At 40.0% G+C, this 27003-nt stretch overlaps 1 protein-coding gene across 2 annotated transcripts; it reads right to left on the bottom strand.

Annotated features, from left to right (window-relative positions):
• Nucleotides 1-263: 263 nt before the first annotated feature.
• On the bottom strand, nucleotides 264-27003 carry itpkb (inositol-trisphosphate 3-kinase B). 2 transcript variants are annotated; one of them, XM_034076680.2, is made up of 11 exons: nucleotides 26834-27003; nucleotides 25649-25814; nucleotides 24748-25032; nucleotides 22915-23832; nucleotides 9293-9392; nucleotides 8679-8716; nucleotides 8345-8520; nucleotides 7317-7521; nucleotides 5463-5564; nucleotides 4895-4966; nucleotides 264-3975 (listed from the first exon to the last, which is right to left on the bottom strand). In XM_034076680.2, the coding sequence occupies exons 1-11, from the start codon at nucleotides 26872-26874 to the stop codon at nucleotides 3760-3762; spliced, it is 2319 nt and encodes a 772-aa protein (XP_033932571.1). In that variant the 5' UTR covers nucleotides 26875-27003; the 3' UTR covers nucleotides 264-3759. The 2 variants fall into 2 exon arrangements, with proteins under 2 accessions (XP_033932571.1, XP_033932572.1); XM_034076681.2 differs by having other exon boundaries at nucleotides 25649-25811.

Raw genomic sequence — 27003 nt, 5'->3', positions numbered from 1 at the left:
TGTTTGCACTCTTCATTCTTCAGTAAAAGTACAGCTAAGCTAACAAGCTGCAATAATGAGCAAGGTATTAATCATCTCATCTAATTCTCAGCAAAAAAAACGAATATAATATTTATATACAGTATATTTCACAAAATATCAAACTACTTTCTCAGGAAGGCACTGCATGGAATTATAATCATTCCGTTTCTCTGTCTACTGTCACTGCAAACATCAAGTAACAAAACAAGGCACTTTAAATATATGGTGAAGTGGAAGCTATATACTATTTTGTTTTTATTGTTCATCAAGAACCTGTTACATTATGAGACATATGTTTCTACCTTATCTGCCAAGTGAACTGTTGCATTGCATCTTAACATCATTGATCTTTTCTATAACCACGTCCAATGTTCTGAATAACGTTCTCAATGTCAGCTACTCGCCCCACAGTTTGACTTCCACTCATATTGTAACACATGCCTGAAGACAAAACAGCATAACAGCCCAAAATTCAAGATGTCACAGTATCCCATTAACTAAAAAAAAACATAATATAATGTTATAAATAAAGACAGAATGAAATACAAATTAAGCCCACACTTCAAGAGAATAATAAACATGCACCCAAAACTACGTACAGTAACAGTTAAGACTTGAAGAAAAGTCTGTCATAACATAAAAAATATAACATATTTTCACTTGGCTTTGTAATGTCAAGGCACTGTATAGCTTAAATAAGATTGTTCATGGCTGTAAGTGTTCCACAGGATTTGAGTTCACTAAAATAATGTTACAAAATCTACAATCAAACATAATACATCTTATTGTACAATGTGAACAATCCCAACATACAGAGTGTAACAATGGTGAGAAGAAGTGTTTGGCCAGGGAAGAACTACAGTATAGACACCAAGATGGCTGAAATAAATGTTAAATATGAAACAATTATCTCCATAACACACTGAAACTGCTGTGGGATTTATAATTTAGCTCCACATCTAAATTCTAACTGTGGCTGGTTAAACACAGGTTAAAATGAAATAAAAGACAATGTAAAACACACTCAACTGTACAACCTCTAATGGTGAAACCGAATCAAGTGCACTTTGTTTTTTTTAAAGGATAGTGGCAATGTGCTGTTGTGGTCAAAACAGACAAACAATCCAATACAATTCAATTCAGAATTGCTGAGGAAGAATTACAATCAAAGTCTGACTGAATGGTGGTACGTCTACAGTATGTTACGTTGGAATCTGTTTCACAGTCATGAGAGCTGAAGTGTTCCTGGATCAACACATTTGACATAACATTTGGGGGGTTGAACTTGTCTTTTTGTGTGTGATTATAGCAAATTTGGATAGCATAATATAGAAAAAGTGGGTTTTTTTCTGCAACCACCAGGGGGCGCCATGGTCAGAAATGTAGAAATTCCACACACAGTTTCTTCATTCTTTCTTATTATAATCAACAAATCCCCACAAAAGATCAACAACAACAATTAATTGATTTTGTGAAAATCAGCCCTATAAGTCAAAAGAAGTTATCTTTTGATCCCGTTTGAATTGTGCAACAAATTACACATATGATGTTTGTCAATTTAAAAGAAAATGTTGCAAGTCAAAAAAAAAAAAAAGTGCCGTAAAACTGTGAAGTAACACATTTTTTGTGTGAAGCGCTCAATGAACTACATCTCTGGTCTTGCATACGTCACCAACACCAAGACGGCCGTCACGTTAGCACATTTCACCTATTTCTTTCAGAATGAAGCGAAAAGTATTAAAAGAGGTGAAAATCACTACAAGTCTGGCCATGTTGAGAACTGTACATACACACAAGGGGAGTTAGTCGGTTCCAGCATGCGGGACCGGCTTTACAAGGTTTCGGTGAGTAACACAAGTGTAATGTGTAACGTTAATGTCAGCTAGCTAAATTCACTTACGCGATTGACGTAGATACGTTGTGCCTCTTCACCTATACATTTTAGTTCTTACTCTTTCACTTAAGTCCTAAAAACTTAGATCTTATATTTAAAACTTTATCCAAACCTTTCCCCTCTATGACCTCTCGAGGTTCGAATAGAGGGTAACAGGTCGCAGAGAAGGCCTAGCCCGGCCCGGGAGTGTGGAACGTAGCCACAGACCTACTCCTTACCTCTAACCAATTCAGGTTCCAGTGGGGACCTTTCTCCCTGTGTGCCTCTCCACCTCTGTTTCCTACTTCTTACTTGCTACCCTTTTCCCTCAACCTATCCTAAGGGAGTGCATGTATGTAGACACGTTAGTTTAGCTGCTATTAGGCTTGGACTGTTGGGGGGGGCACCTTACTCCGTCTTTCTGGCTGTTTGTACCTGTGTACTCTCATGTTCCGATTAACCCAGTTTCCCCCAAATCTCTTTTTTGTGTCCATATATACGCCGGGAACCTGAGTCGAGGTTAATCCTGTTGCTGTGGTCGTGTGTCCTGGATCCTCTATCCTGAGCACTGGATCTGAGTCCTGGACTTCGAGTCGTGGCTGAACCTGTCTCTGCAGTCCTGCCTGACTCTCACCATACTACTTCCCTGATGGCTCCCACAAGATTGCTGACATCCTCGTGGATTCATCTTCTTATTATAGACACATGCATTTCCAAACATTTGGACTACCTATGTTGCAAATGTATTATCTTTTCAATTTACACACGGCATCTATTGCACGTCTGTCCGTCCTGGGAGAGGGATCCCTCCTCTGTGGCTCTCCCTGAGGTTTCTCCCATTTTTCCCTTTAAACTGGGTTTTCTCCGGAGGTTTTTCCTTGTACGATGTGAGGGTCTAAGGACAGAGGGTGTCGTATTGTCATACTGATATTCTGTACAAACTGTGAAGACCACTGAGACAAATGTAACATTTGTGATATTGGGCTATATAAATAAACAGTTTTACGACAAACTGTGACTTTTTTTTTTAAGATTGACAAACATCATGTGTAATTCGTGGCACAATTCAAACGCGATCGAAAAATAATCTTTCTCTCCCCATTGACTTCAATACATAATTTTTCAGAAATAAGGTCCCATGGGGCGGAAGTAGATGGGCGTGACTTCGCCACTCTATTCTCTTTGCCTTAGTACTCCCTCTTTGAGACTGTATGTGAAACGTTGTTCCCCACAATTTTGGCGGCCACAGTTTCGGCCCTTGTTTTTAGTTGATATTCCGCTACTAAAAAGTCTCCATCAAATGGAATATTTCCTCCTGTTTGAGTATTTTTTGCTAAAAACTAGAACCAAGCTGTTTTTAAAAAGTAAAAAAAAAATGTGTACATATTTATGTCTTCGTCAGGATTAAATTGGCTTCGGGCTGAGAAAAACGTACATGCTGGGCAGATATTGAAAGACAAACTAACATTGTTGATTTTGGTCTTTTTATGTTTGTTTGTTTTTTTGTTAAAAATATTAAAAATCATTAGCCTTAGCTTTCAATTTGGATTAGGTAATCTACTTATTTCTTGTAAAAAGAGATTTTTTTCACAGCAGACATTTCATTGTCATAGTAGAAAAAACACAGAAAAAAGTGTTGTGAAAAAGGCCTATCCCTCGAGGAGACAGGATATTAATAAAAAAAGGTTGTGTCCATGAATGGATTAGGCCAAACATTGTTATGGGATGATGTGGTTTCCAACAAACGGACACATTTCGGTGGAGGAATCCTTGAGGAAGTCCAAAGTGTTCCCGAGGGAGAGGAAGAATGAAAGGAAGTGTTTGTCGTGTGTCCAAAAGTTCACTTGGTTAACTTTTTTAAACCCTCAGACTTCAGGTTCAGAGTTTGCCATGGATAAAATGATGTTCACCAAACTTTCAAGTCCAGATAGGTATCCATCTTCTCGGTTGCCCTCTACCCACGATGCTCGGTGGGTCAGTTCCTGCCCGTCAGGAAGAGGCGTGGTTTTCCCAAAGTCGATCATCCAGACTTTGGCCCGCCCCTTACTGTCGTGAACAAATAATAAGGAGCTGCCAATCACCTGCAGACACACAGCAAGACAATGGTATGAATAAGAAAACAGGAAATGATTACTAAAACAGTACCCTTTGTTTTATTCAAAACCTAACTACGTGTGTGTTTGTGTGAGTCAAAAACATGATCTCACTTCCTGTTTTGTTTCGGTCACTTCTTACATTTACGTCTACTGGTATGTTTAGGTGTGTGTGTGTGTGTGTGTGTGTGTGTGTGTGTGTGTGTGTGTGTGTGTGTGTGTGTGTGTGTGTGTGTGTGTGTGTGTGTGTGTGTGTGTGTGTGTGTGTGTGTGTGTGTGTGTGTGTGTGAGAAACCAAATGTGTGTGTATGTGGTCAGCGATGTGGCTGCGTCCATTTTTCCATGACGAGACCTGGTATGTCAGTATGTGCACCGGTGTGCTTGCTCAAGTGAATTAGAGTCACTTAATTACTAAATCAATAAATGTAAATGTATGTGTACAGTGACACAAAATAAATATTGACCAGGGCTAAAAGGAATCAAACAAAGAATTCTATAAATCAAATGTAATTATAGTGTCTATACATGTCTCTAGACAAAAATATGGAAATTCTCAGTTCCTGAAGTATTTGCCTGAACGCAAAAACACATGAACCCTATGAGGTCAAAAAAAGACTTGCGTAATTTTCAAACATTTGCTAAAATCCTCAAATATTGGTTGAGATTTGGCAGTATTCAATGGGACGCATGAATGTTATACAGCATTAAGAGGCTACAAATCTGTCCAGAGACGAGAAAGTCGAAAAAAAAGAAAAAAAAAACGTATCTCCCCTTAAACCCTGAGAGATAAACTACATCAAATACATGATATTGCATACATACACATTTGTCATGTAATAATGTTTTGTCAATTTATAAAGGACAGTTGCAAGTTACTTATGTCCGTCTTGGAGTGGTCTGTCTTTACCTCGTGCGTTTTGAAGAATGGGGAGATCTCCAGAGTGTTTTTGACTTCTTCCAGGCTACTTAGATAAAGGTTCTGTAAATAAATAAAAAACACAAAAGCTTGTATTACCTGTTCACCTGTACCACATTCTGTTCACTGTGTTAGAACAGGCCATGTGATCTACTCTCAGCCCAGCCTGCTGCACAGTACAGCTTTTCACAATAAAAACATGACTGTTGCCGTGATGGATTAAATAAGACCTGTCTTTATGTATTCAAATATAAAATAATGAACACAGTCACAAGTTAACAAGTGTTTCCAATGCTGTCAAATACAACAGTGTGTGTGTGTGTGTGTGTGTGTGTGTGTGTGTGTGTGTGTGTGTGTGTGTGTGTGTGTGTGTGTGTGTGTGTGTGTGTGTGTGTGTGTGTGTGTGTGTGTGTGTGTGTGTGTGTGTGTGTGTGTGTGTGTGTGTGTGTGTGTGGGGGCCAGGAGGGAGTTCCCAAGGGTTTCCTTTCCTTTTTTCTCAGGCTCAGGAAGCTTAAGGTAACATGGTGTTTGCATACACATGAAGTACAAACACACTCACCAGTACGTCTTTATTTCCTTTGACAAAGTCATGGAAGGCCGCAGTAACTTGCTCTCTCGTTTTCGTCTTCTTAAAATCTCTGTTCACCGTCCCGTCCTCCTTCTGGAGAGGAGAGGAGAGGAGAGACCATGAGAACTGACTTTATACTTGTAGTTAAAGATTAAATATTAAAATCCTGAACTACAACTTTCAGGCTTCTTGTAGAGAGACACTAAGTATGTAAGGCAGACAAGGGAGTAGCAAAGGATGTGAAGGAGGAAGGACAAGGAGCTGAGTAAAGGAACAAACAATGACGGGAGGAAAGGAAGGAAAGGAAGGAGTGAGCAAAATATATTTATAGAGATTTGTCCGGGAATTAAAGCGGGGAAAGGTCTTTGACTTAAACACTTGGTGAAATCTCAGGAAGTTTCTTCCTGTTGTCAAAAATTAACACATTTTTGTAAATTGTTTTATTTATACATTTTGGGAAAATAGTTGAAAATGGCCATCCCATCTGTTGAAGAGCTGTTAAATAAATAAATATAAAATCTCACATTCAGCATAAAATCAAGCAAACTAGCATAACAAAACATCGTTTATTAACTATTCAATTTTGGTCATAGAAAGCAAATATAGCAATTATAGTAGCACGAGTAAAAGGAGTAGTGGAACAAAAGTAATAGCAGAACTGGAGTTATTGTATTAATAGTAATTAGTAGAGCATCAACACTAGTAACAAATATAAAGTAGATAAGCATCCGTTTAGGTTCCCATTAAGACAGAACAGACACCAAAATAAATCAGAGGGTAAAATAATAAAAGCATAGTTGCAAATAAATGCAGCAACATCGTTCTGTAAAGTGATTTAAAAGTATTTTCAAACATGTAAATAAAGCATAGCTCATTCCCAGCTGCAACAGGCAGGTTTACAAGGTGATTGTGACCGTGGGGAGGATTGTGTCTGATGATCAAGTACCAGTTGCTGGGTTAGAAAGGAATACATGAGTTTCTTATTCTGCTCGCTGCCAGGCAACAAGATACTATTTGGAAGAGAAAAGTCGTTTTCCCTTTATGGTTCAGAGACTTATTATCTCTTCCTTTACAACATACCTAATAACCCCATGCTTTCACATACATAGGAGCGTATTCAGTGTATACTATACACACTGTTACAGAGAAGCACCTTTACAAAAAAGAGGTAGAATTGTACATGAACCACATGAACTTCACATACACACACAAACACACACACACACATTTCGGTTTCTGGGGATAACCCTCAGTGTCATGGCAACAGACCACCGGGAGGCCGTGAATGTCCTTATATAGCCACAACCCTCAAATAAAGACAGCAGAGACAGATTTGTGAGTGTTTGTGTGTGTGTGTGTAAAATGTCAGTGGCAGATGCCAAGGCATGTAGAGCTGCCACGGACAGGCCTCTTGTGCCACAAAGGCATCTCCTGCACAAACGTACACTTCAGTGGGGGTTCGTGTTCAAAACAGGAAGTGAGATCATGACCTTGAAGGACACACGCCCCGACACAAACAAACAGAATTATAGAAGAAAGGAGGGAAGGAAGAACACACACACACACACACACACACACACACACACACACACACACACACACACACACACACACACACACACACACACACACACACACACACACACACACACACACACACACACACACACACACACACACACACACACACACACACACACACACACACACACACACACACACACACACACACACACACACACACACACACACACACACACACACACACACACACACACACACACACACACACACACACACACACACACACACACACACACACACACTTCTCTCTGTGAGTCTTACCTTGACGCCCTCTATCCTGAATCCCAGGGTGGCGGTTGAGCTTATGGTCTCTCTCCACTGCATGTATCTGGGTTTGGACACCACTTTCTGGAGGTTTTCCTCGGGCGTAGGCGCATCAGGCTCAACCTCCACCATTTTCTGATACATGTCCGGTCTCGGGGAGGGTTTCTTACGAGCCTTGGTCAGCTCTTCCTCGAGGTAGGTCCTAAAGCATGAAAAACAACAACAGTGGTGGTTGATGAATATGAAGAAAAAGTGTGAGAGGCATGGAATCAGAGAGGTAGAAGGGCGAGGTAAAGACGAGGGGAGAGGGTCAACTCAAGGTGTGAAGAGGACATCTCTCTACTAACAGCATGGTGCAGCAGTTAAATGCTCAAATCTGGGAACGCAAAGACATCGATAGCTGCAAAAGAAACGTGAGCTAATAACCCAGGTTATAAAAAGATCACTTATTTGGAAGAGAAAACAAAAAGCCAATGGAAAAATGTACACAAACTGACTTAACTTTGATGTAAATCACTTGCCGTAGCTTTTGAATACAATTTGGATTTTCTTCTTACAGAGATTGTTGTGCTCAGACTTGGCCTTAAACTCCAAATCAGAAGGTAATTCTTCAATTTGTTGTCCTGTTGCAGTTTGTTGGAACATTGTCACCTCATTTCTAGATATTATCAGTGTTAGAAGAAGTACTCAGATCCTTCACTTAACTAAAAGTACAAATAATATGGTCTTAAAATATTGCACCACTACAAAAAGTACAAAAGTATTAGTATCAAAATGTACTTAAAGTTACTTATTAAGTTATTATGTTTATTATTTTATGACCAATACATTGACAAAGACCCACATTTAAATCACACCTTTAACATCATTTGTAGATGAAATAAACACAGAAATGCTTGAAGTTTGTTGTAAATGTTTGAATTAATCACGTGTAAGAACATAAAAGCTAATTTATATTTTCTTATGCAAATACCCACCACCCTGCTACGGTATCTAAGATTTGTTGTTGTCATGTGTCTCCTCACCTTACTCCCATCTTGCAGTCCATCACACACGGGAAGTCGAACTCAGCCAGCAGGTCCTCCATTTGGTTGTATCTCTGGCCGTCTTTCTCTACGTCTCCGTGGTAACCAGGGACGTACGGGCGCAGCACGTCTTTCATCAGGAGGGACAAACAGCGCTGCTCACATTCACAGTGTTTCTAAAGGATACCAACAACACATTATTAGCATTATATAGCCTGGCCAACATTTATTCTGTATCAACAACATGTGGAACCTTTTCTAAAGCAGGATGTATCACAACTACTTCCTGTGCAATGACCAAGAAGAATGTGTGGATGGTGTGAAAGAGTCTTACTTTTAGTATACGGCCGTTAGCTCCCGCCTTGAAACTCCCTGGAAAAGCAAAAAAACATTTACTGTAAAGCAGAAGAAAGTGTACCGATACAGGTAACTGAAGCGAGCTTAGATGAAGTTAGTCAGGGTTAAAGTGACGTGAGAAGTCGTTCATAATCTACAATCGTGAATTTCTTTTCTTCTTTTCTTAGTAGCTTCACACAAATGCATTGGTTAAATTAGGCTTTTTGGTATGTTCCCTTTCCTGTAGTGTGTTTATGTGTCAATGTGTCTCTATGCTGATTGATTTGCTCTATTGGCTAGCACTCAACACATTGTACGTGATAGGCTAAGGGGCTGACCAATCACAACAGAGCCAGCCAGCTAACCAATCAGAGCAGACTGGGCTCTGGTTTCAGACAGAGGGTGAAAAGAGGTGCTGCTGCACAGGCAGTATGAGAAAATTAAAGGACTTTTTGAACATCAAAGCATGGAGACATGTCACAGTAGAGGCACGAAACACAAATATAAATACTGAAAATAAGCGTTATTCGGCCCCTTTAACCATTACTTATTCAAAGGGGTTAAGGTTTCTGAGCTGGAGAATGTCTTATGAACGATGTTATCTCCACATACCTGCATGCCCTGCCAGTTGTATCCAGGGATATTTCTTCTTGAAGGACATGACAAACGGGGACCAGTGCACCATGTTCTTTATCTTCTTCCAAGACTTGTGCTGCAAACACACACAACATACAGTTGGTGATTATCCTTTCTTTCTTTCAGTCTTTATTTCGAACAGATTAAAAAATAACAAATAACAAATGTGAAAAACAGAATACCGTATTGTTATAATACAGTATTCATCCACATTCATGGTAATAATTTGTATATTCAACAAAAAAAACAAAAAATGTCTTCATATTAATAATAATAATAAATCATATGTGTCCGAAAGAGAGTAGGAGGAAGCAAATGCTTATTAATTCCCACCCCTTACTTGATCAATGATTGTCCTTTAAATCATTATGCAAGTTATTCCTACATACATTTACATTTATACATACATATACAATCATTTCTCATCTTCAATTACCTTTCTTCATTCTCATATTTTTCCAAAAAAGTGTTTCTGTACATCCTTTTAAACTGAATTATGCTTGTGCTTTGTTTTCACTCCTGCTCCAAACCATTCCATAAAATCACCCCAGATTGTTAAACTCGTACTTCTCAGAGTTGTTCTGACCTTGAGTTGTTTAAAATGTAGATTTCCTCTCAAATTAGTGATCCATGCACTGTGAGTTTGTTTGTGTCTCGCTCTGCATTGTTTCACAGGACAGTTTTTGTCATAAAGTGCTTTAAAGATGTTTAGAAAATCATCATAGGCCTCATCAATATCGTCTCTCTCATATACTACCCTCCAATTCTGCTTTAGTAAATCATTCTTAAATGCAATTATGTTATCTTCAGTTCTCAATCTTTTGTATTTGAAATGGCTGGCGACTTTCGGTTTCTTAGAACTGCAGTGATAGACAATAAAAACAGGTAAATGATCACTTATGTCACTATATAATAGTCGCCTACTGTATTGTTTTCCATAATGTTTGTGAATATGTTGTCTATTAATGTAGCAGAATGAGAAGTGATTCTACTAGGTCTGGTAATTTTAGGATACAAACCCATACTGTACAATGTATTGATGAAGTGTTCTGTCATTTTATGCTTATTTGGATTCAACAGGTCAATATTGTAATCCCCACAGATAAACATATTTTTTTGTAATGATTTAGTAAACATGTTTTCTACCCTATCTGTAAATGTGTCAATACAGGTTCCAGGAGCTCTGTATATACAACTCACAATAACATTTTTAGACTTTTCAATATTAATTTCTACTGTAACACATTCAAACAAATCGTCAACAGCTGTTGTCATGCTCTCCACCACCTTATAGTTAATTCCTTTATCCACATAGATTGCTACACCCCCTCCACTCTTATTCCTTCTGTTTGTATAATTCAGTTCGTAGCCATCCATCTCAAAGTCCACACCTTTCTCAGTACTGATCCAGGTCTCTGATATTGCTATGATGTTGAATGGGTTCTTAAACTGACTTAGATATTCTTTAATGTTGAGGAAGTTGGCATATAGGCTTCTGCTATTGAAGTGGATAATTGATTATGTTCTCTTCTGATTGACACGTTACATTGAATTGCTCTTCTGTGAAATAGTTGCAGCTGTTGTTGATATTGTTCAGAAAGTTGTTTACCGGATCAATGTCATTTTCCATGTCCTGTGCTTTATGCTCTGTATATGCAAAAGTATCTCGTCTTGATGGAGATATATGCATATTATCTGGAATTGTCATGGTAGTGTTTTATTTTCGTTACCTTGTCTGATTTGATTCATTGGTATTTTTCCAGTTCCTCCAGGTCCCTGATGATTAACACTTTGGCTTGTTCTGGTGATCCGTTAAGCTTAATGAAGATGTTGCAGTTTGCAGTCCATGCATTGTATTTGTTGCTGTTTTCTCAGGAATCGGGCCTTTCTGGCGATCTCAGCATTTCTTTTAGTGAGGTGTTCATTCATATATACATCCGAGCCCTTAAGCCGTCTTCCCTGTTTCAGAAGTTCAATTTTCTGTTGGCAAACCTTATTATTATTGCCGGTTTATCAGTTTTATTTCTCCGTGGTAGCGGGTGACAGGCCTCGATGTTGTTGCTGTCAATCTCTATTCCCTTGGTGTTGAGGAAGGCCGTCACCTGTAGCTCCACAGATGTAGCATTCTCCTCGCTTGTGTCCCCTCCGGTCATCCTCGTCGCCGCCCGAGCGTATGAGCGGGGTTTCGTCTCCAGTCCAGTGATTATGATGTTGTTAATTCGGGTGTATTGTTCCAGCTCATCCACCCGATTTTCCAGCGAGAATATCCTCTTTTCTTTTTCTGAGTTTTCTAGCCTCAGGGCTTTAACTTCCTCCACCAGGCTCATAATTGCTATCTGTTGCTGTCTTACAACAGATACCTCCTCCGTCAACATGTCTCACGACCGTTTAATGTCGTCAACCTCCTCAGCATGCGGAGGAATTTATCAACGGTATGCTGCACCCGAATCAGTGTCACTGTAATGCTTCCTGCCTGACTTGTTTCAGTTAAGATATGTATGATCATTGATCTAAGGTTAACTATTAATACACATGTTTAAAACAAACAGTTATTAAACTTGATGTGAGTCGTTGTATTCATAGTTATGCAAATGTGTCTCTCGTCTCTTTCGGTCTTTTTGGTTCTCCCACACTCCTCTTTTTTGTTGCTTTCACCGTTCTAGAACATTTTAACTAAACTCTGGACGATCCCGCTGGGGTTTCCCCTGGTCACACACACACACACACACACACACACACACACACACACACACACACACACACACACACACACACACACACACACACACACACACACACACACACACACACACACACACACACACACACACACACACACACACACACACACACACACACACACACACACACACACACACACACACACACACACACACACACACACACACACACACACACACACACACACACTTTCTCCAAGGGCTGTCCCTGGCAAGGACACGGAACTGCGGTACTCCTTCCACACACACACACACACACACACACACACACACCTAGTTGTTTTTCACTGACTACAGTGTTTCAAGTTTTGTTCTCACTTTCTCCTGTCGTCTTAGTGATAAAAAGGCTTTTCTTTTACAGATATTTTAATATTTAATTGTTAAACTCTCTACATGACCTGTCTGTTCCCTGTTCCCCAAATGTACTTTTCTTTATTCTCCTAATTTATCTTGTTAGTAGACACAGCCAACAATAAATCAAATGCTTATTGAAAACACTATTCTGCCTGCAGCATTACGTCAGATTGGAAAAACGTCAGATGTCTGGTTCTGTGGGTTTGAAACAATGCTTGGCTGTGCAACATTGTATCAGAGCTGTTTTTGGATGCCTCTTAAAGAAGGATTACATGAATCCAATATATGCAATAATACATCTGAAATTCATCCTTTTTTTGATTAAAAACACATGAAAAAGGCTTCGTACAGCTTTTTTAATTGATTGGAGCATAATAGACGACGTTATAATAAATGGAAAATCCTTCCATAAATGATCATATCTTGTGTAATATAATATCTTTGCTGTAATTCCTAATCCTACACAGGTGCAACATATCTGTTCATGACCTCACACACAGAGGATTTCCATCTGGTCTCCAAATACCAGGAGAAATAATATTATGTCTGCAAATAACCAAAGGAGAGAGGAAGAGGGATGAGAGGAGAGAGAAGAGAGAAGAGGAGGAGAGGAAGGATAAGATAAGAGAGAGGAGGAGAACCATAGAAGGAGATATACAACCAATGTCACATAATCTGGACCTGATGAATCCATCAGCTGATAGCATGACTATCTATGGTTAGATGCACACGCACGCACGCGCACACACACACACACACACATATACACACACACACACACACACACATTTTAATCCCTCTCTTTTTGTGTGGGAAAGTGTAGAATCACATGGAGGGTTTTTCTCTGCACCATTGAAGGAAAGAGAGAGAAAAACCTTGCCCCCAACAAAAAGTAAAACACACACACGTACAGATCACATAATGGAAACTGATGTAGGATAGGTCAGGTGACCATGAACCGGAATATCATCAGAGTTATGGTCACCAGCCTTTTAAAAGCAGCTACAGTAACGTTTATTTTTTCTAGAAGTATATGAACTGTATTTAATCTGCAAATCCTTTACAAATAATTCTGTAACTCACAAGTGCACTGAACTTTGAAAGAAATGTAATAGTTGAAAATTGAAGCGATCCAAAATGTACTTTTCTTTATTCCCCTTATCTAGTAGTTAAGAGCATCACAACAATCACATAATATTGAAACCAAAACAAAAAGGTAGGTAGCAACGTTCCTTTTTTCTAGAAGTCTATGAATTTATTTGATCTGCAAATACCCGTTTAAAACAATTCTGTAACTCACTAATAAACGTGTTTCTTTGTAACTTCAGGAAAACAATGAAGAGATTCAATATGGTTTAGAGTAAGATGACGCAGGCCAGCAGAAGCCATGAGTCTATGTGCAGGTGCGACTATACACATAATGCACTCAGTCAGAGTAAATGAAGGTTGAATTGAAAACTCTTTACAATCTATCAATTTCAATCAGTTTTGGCTTCTAGTTAGGAAACATGCAACAGCAAATTAGCTTCTCTAGACTGTCAAAAGGGAAACAATAAGTCACACTGAATGGTGTTTCCCTTCTCATTGCTTCCACCATCTTTACAAGAGTATCAGACTACAGCTTGGTGAGGAGCCAGGGTCTGCTCTTTCTCCGTCGACTCAGACTGTCATCCATCTCCCGTGTTGCCCATATACAGCTGGTGATTGTGTGTGTGTGTGTGTGTGTGTGTGTGTGTGTGTGTGTGTGTGTGTGTGTGTGTGTGTGTGTGTGTGTGTGTGTGTGTGTGTGTGTGTGTGTGTGTGTGTGTGTGTGTGTGTGTCTGTGTGTGTGTGTGTCTGTGTGTGTCTGTGTGTGTCTGTGTGTGTGTGAGTTTGAGCTGTGGACTGTTCAAGAGGAGAAAAAAGAAAAGAGAAAGTCTGGACCGTCTCAAGTGAGAGTAATAACAGACGTTAGATTTTGTGGCAGGAGACATTAAAATGTAATCAGGATGAGGAGGAGAGAAGAAGTTTGGTTTGAGTGTAGTGAAACAAAAACTATTAGCAGGGTTATCATTACAATGAAATCTATTTCCAAAAGTAGAGATGTCAAATTTACATAAACAAAGACTACATCCAGGGATAAAAAGCACTCTGTGACAGTAATTGCAAAACCTGGGTGACAGTACCTGAAGGTGGCTGGTGCGGAGGATGATGGTAAGGATAAAGATGGCTCCCACCGACACAACAACACTCCACACTGAACACAGACATGCAGACCACATCATGGATGACGGGGCTTTCTGTCAGGCTAACTAACGACACTGATTTCTTTCCAGTTCTCCTGCAGCGCACCTGAACTCTCTGCTTTTAAAAACTCAGGCACGCAGGCTCCTATTTCACGTGTTTGTGTGTGTGTGTGTGTGTGTGTGTGTGTGTGTGTGTGTGTGTGTGTGTGTGTGTGTGTGTGTGTGTGTGTGTGTGTGTGTGTGTGTGTGTGTGTGTGTGTGTGTGCGCAGGGATCAACAATCGTGCATCATTTGATTGGCAAAACAGAGGACAAATATAATCTGGACATGCAAATCTCCCCACAGGTCACAGCATTCGAAAAGTCAGACGGAGCTAAGTGTGTGTGAGTGGGTGTGTAAGTGTGGGTAAACACCAGGAAAATGTAGAGGCGGAGGGGAAAAAGCAAACTATGTACATAGATGTTTTTCTGCTTATATACGATTTAGTTTTCATGTGTGTTTATGTATGGGTAAACCTTGTCTTAAATATGACTCTGCGTTTATGTGTGTGAGAAACAGAAGAAGTGTGATGGCAAGCTTTTAACACAAGCTTAAAAAGACAAAAGGAAACTCTGCAACAGCAAACACGCAAACTATGGTGAGTTACTATGAGTTTTAATAAAGTTAAAACAAGTCATTAAAAAACTCTAAGCACTTAGACTCTAAAATGTTCGCAGCTGGCAGATGACTATCACATTTTGTGAGACTGTGAAAATATCATTTGAATAAATGTGTGGAAACGCTTGACATGTACATAGCAAATGTTTTTTAAATGCGTTGCCAGGGAAGGTTTGTGTAACAAATGTGCAGTTGTAGAAATTTTTTAGGAGTGTTTAAATGTGTTCTTTGCGCAATATTGTTTCATAATGTTCCATATTTACAGCAAAGAGGTTAGGATAAGAATTAAGAATAATAATGCAGTTTTATACATTTTAGGCAAATGAGATTGTTTTGAAATTTAAAATGTAATCTGCGTTAAAGCTGAATTGTGGTAGATGAAAGCAGTACATATTAAATATCCTATCATAATTCAGGACAAATAAATTCAATATTTCCAAATGTGTTTATCAATATATGGTATAATATTCTAAGAGATCTTCCTTCCTTTACAGGAGTCCTTTTCTTCTGTTCACTCCCATACAGTATACAAACTCATTTGGACAGACACGATGATCCATCTCAATAAACACCAAGCCTTAACGTGGTTATTGTCTGTGTGCTGGCTGTCAATCATCGGATACAGACAGGAAATGGATGTCTACACCCGGAAATAATTCCTCAAGACTGCTTAGCTCAAAATAAGTCAAAAATGGCTAATTCAGGGACTTTCTCGTTAAAAGAGGACATATCATGCACATTTGCAGGTTTCATAAGTGCATGTTGTGCCTCTAGTGTGACATGTTTACATGCTTTAATGTTCCAAAAGGTCTTTACAATCGAAGCATTTTATGCAGGGTGTGGGGGAGAAAGTCCCTTTGAGATTGTAGCCTTTGCAGACCATTTACATGCACAAAGATCACACTACAGGGAAGGGAAAAGCCTAAAAAGCAGAATAGGGCCCCTTTACAGGTAGTTAATTATTTGTTTGTATTGTGATTTAAACTGCTCCTATAAGAAAACGTTAAAAAACGCAGAACAAATCATCTTAAATTGTAATATAAGACCAAAGTCTGCTCCTTCCCTCTCTGCCTAGGACTTCCCTCAAAGTGAGTTTTTCCTATCTCTATCCCCAGACCAGCTGGACGACAAGAAGAGAGGGAAAGAAAGCGGTAAAGTTTCCATTGAGAGAGAGAGAGGGAGAGAGAGAGAGAGGAAATGGTAAGAGAAGGAACTTCTTGCAGACAGGAAGTGGGGGGGTTGCCGCTTGCCTCAGCGACAGTATTTTCCACATCCGCCACTGACTACAAACAAAAGAAGAAAAAAAGGCCTTGCCCTCTGTAAATAACACAAGGTGTGAGGCAAAGAGTTTCTACTGGCTACTGTGAATTTAATTTTTTTTTTTTTAAATGATCTTTCAGAGATGTGCATCACAGCTTTTCAAATATGTAATGCAGAGGACAATATATTTAAAGTGTGACATGTAGTTTTGAAAAGGGCACGCCATGTGCACAGATGTAAGGTAATGTCTCTTTCACCATGAGAACTAGGGTTACATAGAAGCAGATATCGCTCATTTGCATGCAGGGAGGAAAGAAAAGAGGCGTGGTGGTGAGTGGTGAGATGATAATAGAACTTGGGGCAAAGGGTAACTCTGGGTTACACATGTGTAATGTGAAGAAGCCGGGGAAACACTGAGGCATGCTGATGTTTTCAACGGAGAAGTGCTGAGGAAACAACAAGCCTGACAGCGCTCACCACAAGGTCCTCGTGCAGATACAAATAATGCAACTGTCTGAGTCTGCAAAGTTAAGAGACACACACACACACACACACACACACACACACACACACACACACACACACACACACACACACACACACACACACACACACACAATTAAACTGCAGGGAGAGTAACCCAGGGTAAACAATTTGCCTGCAGAGTGCACGAGGAATCTTTAAGTAACCAAGGCTGGCCAGTGGAAAAAAGATAGCTTTGCAAAATTGGCGGCGAGAGAAAAAAAGGACACTTGAGGTTTAGATACTTGTCTTGTGGTTATTCAGTTATGTTGTTCTAAATAATTTAGTCTGATAAGGATTGCTTGTTTCCAAATTGAGGTCATATGGAAAATAAAAGAGCACATCTGATTTCACATCTAACCGCGCCTCGGAAACACCTCTAAATTAAATAAAGCAGAATGATCAAGCAGAGTGACCTGAAACTGCCAGCTCATGATAGAATTCAAATGTAAAAATATTACAATCAACTACATTTAATTTAGGTCATGCTTTTATCCTAAGCGACTTACAAAGGTCATGCCTATCGGGGGAAATATCTTGCAGATGGACACTTTGACATGTTGACCGAAGTAGCCAAGGATTAAACCACAGACCCTGGAATTGGTAATAATACATGTTATTCCTCTGATGTTTTTATCCAAAGCAATTAACACACTGCAATACGGGTTAAGTATCACTGCTCAAAATAACTGAAGATGCCCCATTATCGCCTGGCCAACAGTCGTGGAAGACAACCATTTACCCTCAGCCATTGAAATTAATCAAACAGTATAAAATATGTTAATTTAGCCATTGCATTTCAATTGCAAAACCATGGCATCCTATCTCTGCAAAAACGCTTCACTGACAAACTGAAACATTGACTTAGATTGATTGTTTCATGTCAATAAATCAACTGTATAAGGTTAGTCGAAAGCAATATTATTGAGTTGAGTTTTTCAAACTTAATGTTATTGCTTTCAACTAACCTAATACAAATCTGTTGACATAAAACATTCGATTAAAGTCAACTTGCAGTTGTGTCAGTGTTGCATTCATGCCTTCAGTAGGGTTTCCCCAGTGCGTCTCAAACAGCTCTGAAACCACACTTCACTTCTGCTCTGCGTCGAAGATGCTCTTTAATGTCAGCTTCATTAACTGCAGGCCAACCGGGCTCCTCATGGGGGGGGGGGGGCTTAAACTTACAAGCAATCTCACACAATAACACCAAAAGAAGAACTGACCGGTGTTTCCCCTTTCACACTTAAGCAAGTTAGACACACATGAACTTAAAGACTCTCACTCACACTCTCTCACACACACACACATACACATACACACGCGCGCACACACACACACACACACACACACACACACAGCTGTGAGAGGGAAACTCGGTTTGACGTCACAAAGTTGCTAGGCGACCGGCCGCCGCGGTAGAGAAGATTTTCCACTGCAGTAAAAACACTGTGTGTGTGTGTGTGTGTGTGTGTGTGTGTGTGTGTGTGTGTGTGTGTGTGTGTGTGTGTGTGTGTGTGTGTGTGTGTGTGTCTCAGTATGTGTTTCAGTTGGTGTGCTGATACTTCTTGTGCCGACCCACTTGAGTTAAAGTTCAGTTCAATTCTTTTTTTATCCTGTGCCCTACAAAACCTTTTTCGTATATAAGAGATCTGATTGGTCATTTCAAAACATCACAAAAAAGGGACGCGAGTCAGTGTGACATTAGTTATAGTTACAGTTCAGTTAGAAGCAAAACTGTGTGTATACAGTAGCGTGTTGTTCTGCAGAGCGCAAGTGCGTGCTGTGTGCAGAGGGTGTGTCTGTGTTGTCGTATGTGTTTCTCAGTATAGGTGCAGTCTGCATTCCTAAAGACACATCTGTTTATGTAATGGATGCATTTATTTTCAAGAACCAACAAGTGTATTGAAATGTGTCCAAAATGTGTGATGCGCCTTGCTTACATTACAGAACATTACTTACACCTTTGGCTTCAATAACATAATAAGCGAGAGCCTCATGAGCCCAGCCCCACTTCCGTAATACTGTCGTTTCTGATCTTCTAGCTTTACTTGCTTTCATCCATGTTTCAAACAAAGTGTGTGTTTCTGTACATCGGCACTTACAAGTTATCTTCTTTAATTGCTGATCGATGAATTGTTAACCTAATTCAATTGTACCAAAAACATATGCACACAAAAGATGGACAGCGAGGTGTGTTTGTTCTGCTCGTTCTTCTCTTTCTAGTTTGCTTGTGTTGTATGTTGGTATTTTATTAAGTATGCAAGGTTGTATGTATGTAAGTTTTTTGTTATTTTTGTAAAAGTGTATTTATGAGTATAAATGTATGGATGCAAGTGAATACATAGTTTGTTCATTGTTTATTCAGTTTTAGGACATTTGCCAACTTTGAGCATGAATTCTAATAGACTTGAACTCAAGTCTGGGCAGAATATTGTCAGTCGTGGTGATACTCAGAGAGCTTTTTTTTACTGATGTGAGGATTTTTTTTTGTCAAACACTGTTTTATATCCTGCAGCTAATTGTTTTGCATGTCTGTAAATGTCTTGGAAGTCTTAACTGCAGCTGTTGAGTTTACAGGGGCCCTATTTTTTGAGTTTTCCCTTTCATGTCGTGTGTTGTATAGGTTATTGTGCATGTCAATGGTCTGCAAAGGCTAAAATCCCAAAGTTCCCTCCAGAGGGAGTTTCTCTCCCACTGCCTGAAATGCCTCGTTTGAACTCCGTGAACTTTGTTTACTTCTGTAACATAGTTACATCATAATGTAAAACTCGCACTTCTTTTGGCTCGCGCTCCAACACATTGAACAATCGCAACGAAGCCAGCCAGCTAACCAATCAGAACAGACTGGGCTCTGGTTTCAGACAGAGGGTGAAAAGAGGTGCTCCTATGAGAAAATAAAGACCTTTTGGCACAAACTACAAATATGAAACCAGAAAATGAGCTTAATAGAGCCCCTTTAAAACCACTGATGGGGTGTGGAGCTTTGCTTGAAAGTAAAGCTCCACAGAAATTGTGTGTCACCTTAGCAACGATTACTCTGCTGCGGCCAGATTCTTCTCTTCTCCTCGCCCAGAGCTCAACTGAAATTCAGTAGAAGAAAAAAAGAGATGCCAATCTATTGCAGGTGTCCCCTTCGCTGCCAATTGACTCAAAGTAGGAATACACTTGCAGTACATGTGCCTTCTAACTTTGGAAAGATGCCCAAAAGAAGTCAAAAGATAAGCCAAAAAGTGACTATATATGGCTCTGTTTGGATTCAGCCTCTACCCGTTAAAGCGTGTACTTTCTTCAGAAGTGAGTTGATATAATCCAAAAACTGATGACCATAGCAACGCAGATGTGTTTATAATACAGAACAAATGAACATGTCACGCTTACTTGGATGGATAACACAAAGGAGCTTTAATGATTCAACTGATGAGGGGAAAGTCAGTCATCAGGATCAAAATAAATGCAGAGCTCTCACCGTTAAATGTATCCTGCACTTATTTATGAACTATCTTTTCACCATGTATACAATCAATACTATGATAATAACTTGCTTTGTATTTCGTTTTTCCAGATCGACTTCTATCCTAGTATGATTGATGTCTTTAAGGTGTTGTGTTCAATGTTAGATGCCAAATAAAGTCATAAAATAAATAAATAGCGACGAAAAGCAGATATATGATTTCTTAGCGTCAAGAAAACCTGCCTAAAATGTACACGTTTTTGTCTCTATTTCACTCAATGTGCTACTTTCAAGCTCACTCTGTTCTTCCACTTCTCTTCTCTCTGTCCCTCTCCTCTCTCCTACACACCTCCCACACAAGCAAGCATGCTGTATGTGTTTCTGCATGTTTCCCTCTTGCATACATACACCAGGTTTCCTTAACACTACCTCTCAGGAGCTGTGAGAAGCTGCAGACGAAGACATGATAGTATAATAACCTGCATGTTTGACTTGTCTGCTAGCAGGAGCTTCCTTCTTTTCCCTGCCTGGATGAAGCGAAAAACAATGACCGGAAATATGCAAAGAGCAATACAAACACTATTCAAATCTATCAGCCAAATGTATTTAAACAAATAGTTTGGAAACCATGTCACCTGGGAGAGCCGGGGAATTGGTTTAGGGAGGGGTTGTTTGGTTAAAGAAGCATCTTTTTTATTAATCACGACAGGAAATCAAAGATGGAAAATTAGATACTAATGATGGACCATATCACTCCAAGTTGTATGGGAATAAGTAGGGTGATGATTATTCAAATGTTTGCATATTCAGTCTTTTACACTCATGGGGGACACAGTTTTAAAGCTTATGCATGGGTCATGTTATTTCAATATTAAAACATCCCTCCATATGCAACAATGTCTAAAAGATGTTTTCTGATGTATGAAGTCCTTAAAAAAAGGACACTTACGAGACACAATGTTTCAGAAACGTTGTTATACAATGTTTTGTTGAATCGTGTTTCAAAGCAGAAGTGAGATGGCCCTGTGAACTCATCCTGGCTACATATAAAAACACATCCACCCACCCACCTACACACACACACACACACACACACACACACACACACACACACACACACACACACACACACACACACACACACACACACACACACACACACACACACACACACACACACACACACACACACACCTCAGCCTCCTCTTTTAACACCGTCCAAATGCAGGCAGAGCCTAAGTGTGTGTGACTAGCAAATTCTCTTGCTTTCCCTTTTTCTATCACCTGTGCTTTCCCTCACACACAACTTCACATGTGCCAAACACTAAAAATCACCCCTGTACACACACACACACACACACACACACACACACACACACACACACACACACACACACACACACACACACACACACACACACACACACACACACACACACACACACACACACACACACACACACACACACACACACACACACACACACACACACACACACACACACACACACACACACACACACACACACACACACACACACACACACACACACACACACACACACACACACACACACACACACACACACACACAGGTCGGGGAACAGAGCTAGCTTTGTTACTCTGAATGTCAACCATTACTCAGGCAGAGAGCTCTGGCTAATTTAAAACAAGAGACCCCATCAACATGCACAGGCACATTCAAACACACAACAATGCACAATGACATAAACACATTTTGAGGCAAAATAATAAAAAGATCCACAGGTACATTTTTTCACAGATCTGGATATGTTGCAGAATCACCAGTTTTGCCCGAGGTAAATGTTGGATTTGGTAAAAAAAAGGTTTGTCAAATTACTGAGATTATAACAAAATCCTCAAAGAACCTCGATGCTCATTCCAAATAAAAATTGGAGAAAATATGTCATATATAAAACATATTCATGTCTATATTCAAATATAGCTGAACTTACTGTCAAAATTAAAATATACAAGGTGGCAGCTGAAAACTATGATCTAAAGCAACAAATTGATCAGATGAATGGAAAACAACACTGTAGGTACTTAGTGGTGCTTTGAGCTAAATGCTAACATCAGTTTGCCAACATGCTACGCACTGACAATGCTAACATGTTAATGTTCCTCATCATAGTTTAGCGTGGTACTGCTGGCTAACTGTACCAACTTTGATCCAAATGTGCTATAGGAGAGGTCATTGAACTATCAAAGTCAGTAAGATTCATCCTCAGGGGATCATGAATGTCCTTACAGAAATAAAATAGGAATCTATTCAATATGTGTTGGGTTATTTCAATGTGGACCAAAGAGGTCTTTGGTCGACGAAAGGTCGCAGGGGCACACACACTCTCACTTCTCTGTACTTACCGCTCTCTGTTGAGAAGTGAGGAATTCAGGGTTGAGGAGCTGCTCTCCCTTCTCTGTATCACTGGAAATGTCCTCCTCAGACTCTTCCCAGGAGGACGAGAACCCGGCCGAAGAGGCAGAGGAGGACGACAGCTTCCTGAGGGAGCGGGTGGAGAAGTTTGATCCGGGGACGGGGCTGGAACTGGGGCTGGGGGTGCAGCCTAACCCCTGGTCTGAGCCGGGGTCTTCAAAAGTTTGAACCTGGCTGTCCAACCCGTGGTCAGTTATAATGACGGCAGGGATGGAGGGACCGTGGTTGGAGGTGTTATCGGTGTCCATTAAACAGGGGGCGCTCTCACTGCTTTGTGACCAAGGGAAAGCATCCATTCCTGGGTTAACCTCCAACCTATCCCCCTCTATCTGGAGCGACATCTCAAGGCAAGATCGGTCCTCTTTCTCATCTCTTACTTCTCCCTCTGTCTGTTCTCTTTCGTCTCCCAACATTTGTTTGTTTTCTACCTCCCCTTGGTCTTTTTCTCCCTCTGTTTCCTCCCCTTCATCTGGGTTTAACGTCTCCAGGGAGCCTCGAACGACAAACGCTCCGTCTAAACATGGAGTTTGCATTGTTGTTTCTGAATGGCTGCCATTTTGACCAATCAGTGTGTTGTTGTCTGTTTTTGTTGTTTTATCCTCCTCATCTCCTCTCCTTCCTACTTCCATAGTTTCTTCCTCCTGTTCTCTTCCATTTTGGACCACAGCAGGAACTTTACTCTCTTGCGGGTGGGTTATCGGGAAGTCTGTGTTTCCTTGGTTGGGATCGGAGGGGATTTGGCTAGGCGATCGTCTTGGAGGCCGAGGGCTGCGCTGGAGCTCAGTGTTAAGCACTTGGGCACGAATCCCGGAAATGTGAGCCTCGAAAATGCCCACTTTTCCCCTGACCTGGAAAAAACAGAGAAATAAATGGTCTTATCGCAACTATAACCGTTTACTTTTATTCATTTTGTTATAGTTCGGAGCACATCAATTCACGTGTGTAAAGTATTAAGAACAAACTAAAGAAATCAGCCTCAAGTCTAGAATTTTCCAATATTTGGCATTAAATGGACTGAACTGAGAAATGTAAAAGTGTTGGCAAGCTGCAAATTCAATGTGTGATTGTCTGCAGTACGCACAGAACAAGTGTGGGTTGAGAAGAAAAAGAGTCCAAATATAAAACAGAAATCAAACCAATGAACTGCTTTTGTAAAATCTTATTGAGATGCTTTAAATGCAAAATACATTTGAATAATCTGTAATGATACTGATAATTGACACATACATAATAATCTTGTACAAATAACAGAAGTCAAATGGACTCACACATATGATTAATGGAATGATTATTAAGTTTGCACATGAAGGATGAAGATAGTTGTAATAGTTGGCTCGAAATGAATTGAGTAACTGAAGCATTATCTAACTGACTAACATTCTTAAAGATAGACATTTCAGAGTAAAAGCCCTTTATCAGAAAGACAGAAACTAGAGGTCCAATTTGCCAGCTTTCAAAAAGCTAAAGAATACAGTTAATTCTGTATTAATTTAAGTCCAAACTCAATTTCCTTTAGTTTTTCAGCTTTCAAAGCTAGAGGAGTCGTAGATTTTGAGATCAGTGGAGCGGGGTGAGAGGAGTTCCTACTGGCATTGTTCTGACATGCCCAGCAAATCAAAATGAAGTAGTACATCAATTCTCCGGAGTTTGAAAACATTGCTTACGTATTGCATTCCTAGATAAAGACAGAGAGGTGGCGAGTGAGACGGAGAGTAGAACATGAGAGAGAGGAAGACACAAGACGAGAGGCACATAATAATCACCTCCACGTTCTGCAGCTCTCTGTGTATCTGCAGCAGCTGCGCCTGGCGTCTCCTGTCCTCTCGCTTCTCGCCTCCTCCCGTCTCCCCTCCTCCCCTCTCCTCCTGCCCTTCTCCTTCCCCTCTCTCCTCACCCCCGGAGGAGCTCAGTCGGCGGACCCGCTGGCCCACATTGACTCCCAGGAGCTCCGGGCTTCGTGGGGAGGGGGAGCGAGCGCGGTGTGTGGGGCTGGGGGAGAGAGAGGACGAAGGAGGGAAGACAAAAGTCCCTCCCAGGGTTTGAGGGCTCTGGGGGGGGGAGACACAAAACGGGATTAGGGGCGAAAATGACTCAGTTGTATCTGTGTGTCGAGAGATAGCGATTTGTTTACTATTTTGGGACAAATTAGCAGTTAGGGTTAGATTGGGGTATGTGGTTAGTTTTTTTGAAGGTGTCTATGTCAAATACATGAACTGTCCCCAATTACAGATGTGTTAGTAATGTGTTGTAAATGCTTTCTGTTTAGTGTCTGGGCCCCTATTCGAAATCTATGGGTAGTTTATCAGGGTGTCCCGTTTCATAAAATATATGAGAGTATTATTTTTAGCTTACATGTATTCTGCATTTTGTATATTTTGTAAGTAATTGCTGTTGTCTAATTTTTCTTTTTATTATTATGTACTTTTAGTTATTTTATAAAAAAAAAAATTTGATCACAACAAATAAATATATATGAGTCTTTAAACTCAAACTGAGATAGATCCTTCTGTATTTGCTCCACAAAAAACGCAAAAACTGTAGCGTTGACATGGAAAACAGAACAATGTATAATTTTAGTTTTTAATAACCTATTTTTGATAACAACAAATAAGCCTTACAAATATCAGTGCCCAAAATCGACACAACAGCTCTCGGATGAGTTACCTTAGGGCTGGTTGGGCTGTAGAGACCTCCGCCCGGCGCCCCCCCGCTCAGTAGCGGACAGAAGGTGCTGCGATCAGGAACGGGAAGCACAGGACGGCCCACTGGACTGGTTCTAGTTCGAGAGGCGGTGCTAGAGGAGCCTGGCTGGGTGTGAAACTGATTACTGCTGCGGAGAGGAGAGGGTTGGAATGTGTGTATAATTACCATAGTGATATAACTGTTACATGTTGTTGCCTATTCACTGATTAAATACACCCAGTGATGTCATACTGTGGTAGGTTATACCACATGTTAGTACCACATAGTAACAGATCTAAGCATGAAGACTGGAAAGTAATCACATGAGTAATCTGCAGTGGTGGAATGAACTACTTTTTCTAAAGCACTGCACTACATTTTTCTGTACTCCAGTACAATTATTTGACAGATTTAGTTACTTTACATATGGGAATATTAGCTAATAAAAAATATAAATCACATCATATATCAACATTGAGCAACAGCACTAAATAAAGTAATTAGAATCCACCTTTACAAGTTGTGAAACATTAATGCATCAATAATCATAATACAGTAATTAATGACCCCAAAATGGGCCATTTCTCTTTTAATTTTCGTATTTTTAGTATATTTTGATGCCTATATTTTTATGTTCTTTTACTTAAGTAAGACTTGGAATTCAGGACTTTACTTGTGACAGATTATTTTTACAATGTAGTATTGCTACTTTTTACCTGGGTACTTCTTCCACCACTGCTGCTACATTTTGTTGAAAAACTACTGGTAATATATTTTTTACATGAGTAGGTTACACAACTTTAATAAAACAACATGTCTAAGCATTACCCGATGAATCTGTAATCAACAACACAACCATTACATCATATCTTCATAGCTTTGATCTCTTATTAGATTACAGTTACACATAAAAAGAAAGTGCTGGCTAAATAGAGATATTTTATTCATACAGTATATTCCTTAAATGGTGTGAAGCAGGAAGGCATTCTAAATTGTTTTGTAATGTTCTATAAATGAAAATGAATCTTCTAGTCCGGTCTAACAGGTTCTCATGGGCAACAAACATGTTTTTTAACTATGCATTTCCTCTACAACTCTCAAAGAAAGCAGCATTGTCTTACAACAACAATGTGTCATACACTGTAAAAGAAAATAAGAAAAACATACCTGTTCATGACTCCAAGGCCGTTCAGGGCAGAGGCTGCCATCCTTGCGGCCAGGCCAGGGGCTTAGAGTGCCGGGTGCACATCTGACGATCTCCCCTGGAGCAGGAGGGAGGGGTGGAGGACGGCTCTCAGTGTTTCTTCAGTCCGCAGCAACAGCTCCACACCGCTCCC

Source organism: Pseudochaenichthys georgianus, chromosome 24 (assembly GCF_902827115.2).
Source record: "Pseudochaenichthys georgianus chromosome 24, fPseGeo1.2, whole genome shotgun sequence".
Taxonomy (NCBI): Eukaryota; Metazoa; Chordata; class Actinopteri; order Perciformes; family Channichthyidae; genus Pseudochaenichthys; species Pseudochaenichthys georgianus.
The sequence above is the reverse complement of the archived record's forward strand: the minus strand, read 5'-3'. Positions and strand labels throughout refer to the sequence as shown.

Coding starts and splice junctions, on each gene's coding strand:
- itpkb (XM_034076680.2), bottom strand. CDS start 26,874: ATGGCAGCCTCTGCCCTGAACGGCCTTGGAGTCATGAACAG. Junction 8,717..9,292: donor ACAACTGGCAGGGCATGCAG/GTATGTGGAGAT, acceptor TTGCTTTTCCAG/GGAGTTTCAAGGCGGGAGCT. Junction 3,976..4,894: donor CATTCTTCAAAACGCACGAG/GTAAAGACAGAC, acceptor GTGTGTCTGCAG/GTGATTGGCAGCTCCTTATT.